This window comes from Aulonocara sp. 'chitande type north' Nkhata Bay, linkage group LG15 (genome assembly GCF_057382095.1).
Source record: "Aulonocara sp. 'chitande type north' Nkhata Bay isolate Kocher_YH1m ecotype deep benthic linkage group LG15, A_spYH_male_GT1.1, whole genome shotgun sequence".
NCBI lineage: Eukaryota > Metazoa > Chordata > Actinopteri > Cichliformes > Cichlidae > Aulonocara > Aulonocara sp. 'chitande type north' Nkhata Bay.
Window position 1 is genome coordinate 23117558 of NC_141358.1, and position 9285 is coordinate 23126842.

At 41.6% G+C, this 9285-nt stretch overlaps 1 protein-coding gene across 5 annotated transcripts; it reads left to right on the forward strand.

The window, feature by feature from the left end:
- The first annotated feature begins 66 nt into the window (after positions 1-66).
- angel2 (angel homolog 2 (Drosophila)) lies at positions 67-9022 on the forward strand. 5 transcript variants are annotated; one of them, XM_086265029.1, is made up of 9 exons: positions 67-409; positions 1760-2661; positions 3137-3348; positions 3949-4018; positions 4545-4975; positions 5236-5371; positions 6389-6458; positions 6590-6723; positions 7376-9022. In XM_086265029.1, exons 2-9 carry the CDS (start codon positions 1767-1769, stop codon positions 7537-7539), a joined length of 2112 nt encoding a protein of 703 aa, XP_086121155.1. In that variant the 5' UTR covers positions 67-409; positions 1760-1766; the 3' UTR covers positions 7540-9022. The 5 variants fall into 5 exon arrangements, with proteins under 5 accessions (XP_086121155.1, XP_086121157.1, XP_086121154.1 ...); XM_086265031.1 differs by having other exon boundaries at positions 75-409; positions 1991-2661; XM_086265028.1 differs by lacking the exon at positions 67-409 and adding an exon at positions 428-1137.
- Positions 9023-9285: the final 263 nt, after the last annotated feature.

Sequence of the window (9285 nt, forward strand, 5' to 3'; positions counted from 1 at the left end):
GTTTACACGAGCCTTCATGTAACTCAAAAAAATTCTGTGAATATACACATGGGGACGATTTTTGTGCTGACACCATAGTACTCCAAATCTGAAAATTAGCTAGAAAATTCTTCATTTGTGAAAACTGGGGAACAAAACTGGAACGAGGCAGGGTTTGTTTGTCCAAACACACACACACACACACAGAGAGAGAGAGAGATACCGTTCATTGCCTCTGTGCCCACTCCTCAGCTCTAACAAACCACTGCTTCTCTAGCCACACTCAGCAAACTATTACTCCGACACAAGACAGCTCTATTTCAGATTTCAACGACGCATTATAACAGAAAATGACACAGACTGGAAGGTGACATTTTGTGTTTAAAGAGGCTTTAAACGACACCGCTGTCTTCGAGAGGCTCGCTTTTACGTAAGTACAATGACCTTTGTTTTAATTCTTCATTCACGGCGCTTTCAATAAAGAATCCTAGCTGTTGACATAATTCACGGGTTTCTTTAATAATGAGTCGCTATCGCTTTTATAACTGATAACCTCAACGTTTGAAGTGACATTTCATAATGCGCTCGATAAAAATGTATAAGCAATGGTAAGTTACGTTGCACCCGGACCACTTTCCGCACCGTACCCGGTTGTCTGTAGTACCTTCAATAGTTTGAATCATATCACTCACTGTTAACTAACTCAAGTAAAAGACTACAACATCCAGCGCGAGAAAGAGACGCATGCGAGAGTGATGGTGATGCATTTATGTAGCCTTGAAAATGTTGGGAGTTGCGCTACCAGCTTTGGCAAAGAGCAAGATTCCTCTGTAAAAGCGGAGTGTTTGTTTCGTTAGCTGTCATCCCACTCTTTAATATTTGACACACCTTTTTTGTAGCTACACTGGTACGTTAGCACACAAAATCTGCGCCGTATGTTGTCCCTGTTGGATTTGACGAAAATACTGACGGTACATGAAGCCAACGCCTCATTCCGCGCTTTGTTTTTACGTTTAGTTACGTAGGATTTCGGGGACTCGACTTGTCTTGATCTGACTGCAGATTCAAACTCAAAGGTCGAAACTTCAATCCTGTTATCTCGTTGTGTCTGAAAATGCACCCAAGCTGAGGCTTAAACAAAGTCGCCGATGACGACACGTAAGTCGACGTGAGCTAGCAGCTCCGGGTTAAAAACGAATCACAGTGTTTGAGTTCTGTTAATTTTCAATGCGGTTGAAATCATTTATAACAAACGCAACGTCAACTTCTGATTGGTGATTCGTCCTTTTAGTATTCGCCTACTCGTTTGTTGTGTAATCCACATTTAAACACACATCAGTTTTAACTAGAAGTGCTCCAAAACAACCAGGGAAGCAGCAGGTAGTTAGCAACTAGCTTAGCCATCGCTGCTTCTGGTAGCTGTCATTTCAACAAAGCAGCTAGAAAGTTGCATGTTTAATGAAGAGTTCATATAACAGTTTTGATAACATGTTCTTGGACACCCCTGGGCTTTTTGCCAGTTATTTTTGCGATTTTAAACTAAATATATGGTTTTGAAAGTAATTTTTGCCTCCACTTAGATCATTCTCTCATCGTGTTATTTCAGACAATAAGTTATCCTTAAATCTAACTGGCAGAAAATTTTTTTTATCATTTAATCTAACCTGCAGTTAGATAAAAGACATATGGATGTAAAAATAGCAAATTCTCACAACTGAGAACCTGCAGACATCGGCTCCGTGTATTGATTTCCCCCCCCCCCCCTAATGTCTCCCTCCAGTCATCCCATGTTCCTTCGCCGGCTGAGCTCTTTGAGCTCATCTTTCCCACCCTGCAGTCTTCCTGCTCTTTCCCAGGCCCGCTTCAAGAGCAACACTGATTCCTCTGCGTCCTCCTTCCTTCCCCAATTCATTCCCACCCCTCATCCATGGTGGTCGGTGCCAGGGTTTCCACCCTGGCCTTCTCGACTTCCCCACTCCCACCCGTCTGCCCTTGAATCTTTCACTCACAGGGCATTACACCCCCTGAACATCAACCTTGGTGACTTTGGTGCTTGCCGCTCATTCCACACCTCTGCAGACCACTTGATGGAGTTCCCCGACAGAGACAGAGGGCCGCCCTACAAACGGAGGAAGAGTGGAGAGGAAAGAAAAGAACAAAATAAAGAAAAGGAGGGACCCAGAGGAGGAGCAACAGAGGGTAAGGAGGGAGGGTCCAAGAGGGAGCACCATCACCTAGATTCCAGAAAAGATGGCAGCCTTCGATCTAGTCACCACTTCAACGATGGAACTAAAGACAGAGTGAAGAATAATGTCGGGAAAGATGTCAGAGGGGAAACCAGCAGAGATAAAAATGTGGAAAGGACTAAAAGTGAGACTAAAGACAGACAGCGAAGAGAGAGTGCAGACAGAGATCATCATCATTATCATCGTCATCATCATCATCATCAGCAAGAAGGACATAAAGAATCACAGCCAGTGATGCACAAACCCAACCAATGGTTCAAAGGGAGGGGGTCTCAGGAGCTGGATGGGCCTCACAGGGACACAAAAGGGACTTCAGAGCAGCAGAGGGATGGATGTAGTGATGGAGGGCAGCCTCGCAGCACCACTTGCCCCTCAAACCTGGGGCAGGTACCTGGAGGAAACACGCAGCCCTCTCCACCAAGAAGGGCTGTGAAATGTGAGTCCTTTTGTTAAGTATAATTACAGTTTTGATGTGTCTTTTCTGCTGCTTGAAAACATGTTGGAAGCAGAGTCTCCATTAAGAGATCAGCTAGGAAATTTTCCCTCCACAGAGCAATAATCTAAATCTGAAAAAGTCCAAGTAAAAGCAAAGGTGGAGGTCCTGTCTGTCCCACAGTGGGAACCCTTTTTGGGGAAAGCAGCTGAATCATGTCAAAGACCAGAACAGCAATCTGGCCTGTGGTTTGGAAATGGACATTTTGACAGATTCAATCCTACTTTTGTGTTCAAAACAGGCTGTGAACCTGCATGGAGACGGTGCCTGTTTCAGTGTAATTAACTGGTCAATACAATTCAGACTAAAAGCAAATTGCACACAGAAATGGCTAATTCTTGTCTTCTGGCTGCAGATTCTATTTCTTCATATTTAGAGATTATATTTCCAGCTCTCCATTTGTCTCATCTCTCCTCAGCTCTTCAAAGACACTGGGAGTCCTGCAGCACTGACCTCCACCCACCAGGCGACAGTTCAGTCTTTGACTTCTCGGTGATGTCCTACAACATCCTCTCCCAGCAGCTTCTGGAGGACAATGCCTACCTGTACCGACACTGTGACCCGGACGTCCTGCCTTGGGAATACCGACTGCATAACCTACTGGCAGAGATCCAGCACCACAATGCTGATGTGAGGGGATGCAGTGTCATAAAACGTATTAATACGTATAGTTTAATGGTCTCAGGAGGAAGTTTTGCCCTGATGTTCAGTGGTAAACCTGGGCTGGGCCATAAAAGGAACATATTATCTACTGGTTACTGGCAATTAAACTAATCAAGTGTTCATTTTTTGGGGAGAGTTTATTCATTCCACTTGTAATGATGACTCTTCTCTTTTACTTCTGTTGTGCTTAAGTTTAGAGAGTTACATTCAGTAAAACCTGTTAGGAGTTTGGCCATCACAAGTTACAGGCTGTGCATCCTGATCTTTTAAATATCTTGTTACTCATCTTATCAAAACTTATAGGCTGCACAGGATCCTTTATCCTAGGTTATTTGGAGTTGACATTAACGTATCGATTAAGCCCATTTAAAGCAGAAGTGAAATTGTTGCCACAGAGTTTGTAACACACAGTGGTTCAAAGTCATTGTGCTGCATCATTAATAGGAGTTGCAAACCACCAGAAAACAGCAAAATGCACAGAAGGGTGTTGGTAAACGTGTCCATATACTTTTAGCTCTTCATCATAAATTTATGAGAGGTTTTTTTGTTGTTGTTTTTTTTTTTTAGATCCTGTGTCTTCAGGAAGTGCAGGAGGACCACTATGAAAACCAGATTAAGCCTGCTCTCCAGGCACTAGGTACTGCTGCTCATTTTTGTGTGTACATGTGTGTGCTTGGGAGGGCCGTTAAAAGTGAAAGACAAAAAAAGTGAAGACAGATAAATCTTCCCTAACTAGTGCAAACAGACTGTATATTAAAGATGGGTAAAGCGACGTTATTGCCACTCACTGCTTTTCGGAGTCGAGACTCGAGCATTTTGCTCCTTTCATTTCATTTCTCTTTTTTTTTAATCGATCTTCTGAGTTGTGAGTCTGATCACAAACTCAGTTTCACTGTCACACCCTAATTCACAACCTGCTTTATTGGTTATTTTACTTCAGATGGATCTGAAAACTCATCATTAAAGTGTTTTCTGAGGTTGAAATGTTATATAAAGCATGCTGAGCTGGTGGGAAAAGCAATATATAAGAGCCAGCCCAGGTTTAAGGCCTTTTTGCTGTGGTAAAATTTGATATAATTTGATTGTTTCTGTCTGTGATATTTCTTTGTCATTTATTCATGATATTTTTAATATAATAACCCATCTTTGTGTGTGTTTGTCAGGTTATCACTGTGAGTATAAAAAGCGGACAGGAAAGAAACCAGACGGTTGTGCCGTTGTCTTCAAAACCTCCCGCTTCTCCCTCCTCTCCTCCAATCCCGTCGAGTTTTTCCGGCCCGGCGACACCCTCCTCGACCGAGACAACGTGGGATTGGTTGTGCTGTTGCGACCTAACAAGAGCTTCAGTCATTTAAATCCCTCCTCATTCATCTGTGTCGCCAACACCCACCTTCTCTACAACCCCCGGCGAGGTGACATCAAACTGGCCCAGCTGGCAATCTTATTGGCTGAGATCAACCGACTGTCCCGCCTCCCAAACGGGCAGGTTAACCCAGTGGTTTTATGTGGGGATTTTAACTCTGCTCCCTGGAGTCCACTGTACAGTTTCCTGACCACAGGCTGCCTGCAGTATAGTGGAATGCAGATTGGCATGGTGAGAATATTGTGCCACTCACAAACTGATCAATTAACTTATAGTTAGTAGACATTCTGGTCGTTGATGGTCATTCATGCAAAACTGTCATCTGTGGTTTTCAGTTCAGTAAATCCAATTTGTTTTTGCCTGGTTTCTGTCGCCTCACAGTGTCCATTTCCCACTCATCAAAAAAAGAAATACTCGATGCTTCAATCCCCAACACTCACTTCTCCGTTTTGTTTTTCTTTCCCCCTTTTCTTTTCTGGGTGTTTGTGTAGGTGTCAGGTCAGGAAAACAGTCCCAGAGGTCAGCGTCTCCTCATGTCTCCAATCTGGTCTCCCAGCCTGGGAATAACCCATCAGTGCCAGTATGAAAACAAAGCTAGTGCTGAGACCTCGCCCACCAGCCCTACAGGTAAACTTTGGAAAAGCTGTTTTCTCAAAAGAATTCTGGAAAAAGTCAAAAGATTCCAGCCGGCTCGTTGTTCAGAGAGGTGGTTTCTCACACTTAGAGCACAGTGGGAGTCGGTTTGCGTCAGCTGCACTTCAGGGCATATCGTGCCTGGTTTACGTGAGAGAGATGCCTGAGTGGAACATGCAGCCGGCAGGATAGTTGACGACCACTTGCAGTTTCTGCTCTTTTCTCATACGGTGCTGTCAGAAATCCCACATCACTGTGTGCTCGTGAGCTGGCAGGTTAAAGACGCAAGGTGTCTGAAAGCACTTCCAGTAGTACACTGTGCACGCTACATAATCAGCTGCTTAGTGTGCAAGAAGTGTGAGAAATGGTCCAAGTCGAAGAGCTACTTCTCGATGATTTTACACTGAATGATCTTCCTGACTCGACCCTGCCTGTTTATCCAGGCCTCAGACTGGTGCTAGTAGTGCACTGGCTCGTGGACTCCCTGTGGCTGCGTTTAGCTCTGTCTCAAAGGACTTATTAGAAATCAAAATATAGCGAATCCTCTAATAATATAGAACTGTATCAATGGTTTGCTTTTTTTCTCCTCTCCTTCAGCTATTGAGGGCACAAAGTGTCCAACCATCCACTTCCAATTTTCTGACCATTATGAGTACATCATGCCTGTACTGGTATACTCCAGATAGCCATTTTTGTCGGTATGAACATATGTATGTACTTAAAATAATAAGTGTAATTATGTGTGCTTCTCTATCGGATGATGTCTAGAAAAATTCAGGCCTCCAAAGCTTAACCTGCATTTAATTTAACATCCACTTCGCAGTGCAGCACGTGATTAGGCAGGTTTGACTTTGATCTCCATTTGTTTAATCTTTTATTCAGACTTTGCTTAGAAAGTTACTCATGTTGTCCTGGATTGTCGCCAGTTTGCCTGAGAGATGTTAATAGAGTTTAGTGATTAGTGTGTTGAACCTCGTCACTAACAACCGCCTGTCCTTTTCTCTCCGTCAGCTGTAGAGGGAGCGATCTCTAATCTCAGTGTGGAGGATCTCGCTGCCAAAGCTGCTTATGAATTCAGCAGGTAAAGTCTCGCCGTCCTTCTCTCGTCACTCCCTCCTCCTTTCATTTCTGCCTTTTTAGTTCTCAGTAATTGAAAAGCTGGTTGTCGCCATAATAAAAATGGACAAACTCTCTCTAACCACGCGTATGCAGAGCGTGGAGGATCGAGCACAGCCTGAAGCTGCAGTCGTCTTATCAACATCACCTGATGCCTGACAGGAGACCTGAGATCACCACCTGTCACTCCCGCACGGCCCTGACAGTGGATTACATCCTGTATAGTCCCGGTACGCTCTCTCACAAACACACAAACACACAAAGGTCAGATTTTCTTTAGTATTTCTATTAGTATTTAAGTCTTTTAAAATCTCAGACTTTAAAGATAGGTACATTTCCTTTAATTGCTGTAAGCGTCTATATTGGCAATAATATGCTTTCTGTAGATGATCATGGGTCCGTCTGGGAACAAATGTCTCTAAAAGGCTGTTAATAGATTGAGCAGGCTGTTAAATCCTTTACATGTACAAACCCTTTCACTACTGCTGCTGAATGTGCCTTTATGGCTGTTTTTAGCTTCCATATCCAAATGTCCTTTGTTGACACTGAACCCTCAAAACTGTGACAGAGGCGTGAGAAATAAAAAACTTCTGTATGAGTTAATGTGAAAGGGTGACTGTTGTTTCTCTGCTTGGAGTGGCTTAAAAATGAGATGTGCTGTTTAAATGGAGTCGATTTCCTACTTTTTTATGGGTTAATTCATTTATTTGTCTTTATGTTACCATACCGTCACTGGTGACTTTTCAAACAGTAAGATCTTAAAGCTGTATTAAGTAATACCTGCTGGAAGCCACTATCTCTGAATTCCTTCTGCTTCTTCTTTAATCTTTAATCTCTTTAATTCAGTTTCTCTCTTTTCCCTCTGTCCTTTTTCTCTGAAAGATTTCGTTCCACCTCCCTCACTTCCAGGTGGGCGGGGCCTCCAGCTGCTGGGCAGGCTGTCATTGGTCGGCCAGGCGGAGCTCGAGGAAGTCAACGGCCTGCCTAACCATCGGCACTCATCGGACCATCTCCCTCTCCTCGCTCGTTTCCGCATTTGGTGCTGAAGCGCTGCAGGTCCACTGAGGAAAGTAGGAATGTTCAAGGAATCTGCAGTTTCTTCCCCACATAAACAACAAAAACAGGATGAACATTAAATGCTGGGGTGTTTAATTCAGTATGTGATTTTATTATTAAAAGGGAAAACCCTTTTCAAGTCCTCTCCAAGAGTGGCTGCAAGTTAAATTAATGATTTCATACAGATTGCTTCACGGAGTTACAACAATATTTATTTTTCTCTATTTTTTGTGATTAAACTATTGATACTATTTCTACCCATCTATACTATTATTACTTTTCATGTCTTGTTATGGGATGAAAAACAAACAGAAGGTAGAGGAGGAGCCTAAATCCCCGTTGAACCACTTAAATTATAATTTGTGATGTTTTCTCCAAAAATGCCCCATCTTTAAGTGGCAAAATGTTTAAGTCTGCTTATGAAATGAGACCCACTTGCTAAATGGCTTTGTGCAGAGGACTTTCACCTGAGAGAGTGGGGATGCTTATGTGGTGGGAGGAGCTTGAAGCGTAAGGAGAGGTATCTTTCTAAAATAACATTTTTTTTTCTTAGTTTAATTTATTTTTTTTGTTCAGGCAGGAAAAAGTAATTATGTTAAAGCTTTTCTTGTTTTTCCTGCTGCATGGTGGCGTGTCCCATTTCTTAACCCCAGCAGGCGGTTGTTTTCCTGCACATTATGTTCAGGGGTTTTAACTAAAAGTTTAGGTCTTGTTCTTTAAATGATGAGTAAAAAATGAATTCTGGCAGTCTGGATTTCCCCTGAAATGATTAACGTGTTCATATCTCTAAACATCCAAATGATCATCATTTTAAAGCAGTAGTAACATATTTAATTTGACATTTTTCCCACCATGTAGAGATGTTTACCATATTTTCTTTCTTTTGTTTTTTAATAAATAGAAAGTTTTCTTTCTTACTAATGTTTCCTTTCGAGCTGTATCGATGAAGGGATGGATTTTAAGTCACTTTTTAAAGCTGAACGTTTACTGTAGTGCTGCTAATTTGGAAAACTTGATCATTTTCTTTTGATAACAAGACGGTGCTCATTCTCCTTTAAAAACTAACAAAATATAAATAAAAGTTTAGCTTGTATTTCTAAAGATCTTCAGAAATATCTCCTGTGTCGGTTGCATCACAGCCATGTAATGATTTTCTCTTATATTTCACAATGTGCCAAAAATTAAACTAAGCACTATACAGCACTCAACTAGTTCTCATATATTTCAATTATTTATAGTTAAATTAAGATGTTATATGGAAAACATGGATGTATATGTCCGCTGAGGACTCTAAATTTTAATTCTGCATAAATATCAGTATGGTCGGTTGTTACTGGAGCGGTCTTGTGTCATATTTTCACACATGTAAATACTGAAAATAAAGACTGGATGTATTTTTGTATCATTTTAAGGAGTTGATTTTTGCTGGAAGTTTACACTTTGTAAATAAAAGTTCTTTTTCTATTACATTTACCTTTGGTTTCAATCATTTTTGCATTTTATACACTGACTTCTAATAAAGCTTTAGCACTTTTTGTTTTGTTTTTTTACAGTAGTTTTTCTCGGGCTAGCTTAACAGACTCATTGGACTGTAACTGCTCATATTCAAACCATTAATTTGAAAATGATGTGGTAGTTGTTATTTTGTGTCACACACTTTAGTTGTTGTGGTTGTTATGTGTTGATATACATTTGGTGTATTAAGTTAGCTCATGTATCTTGTCAACCTACCATCG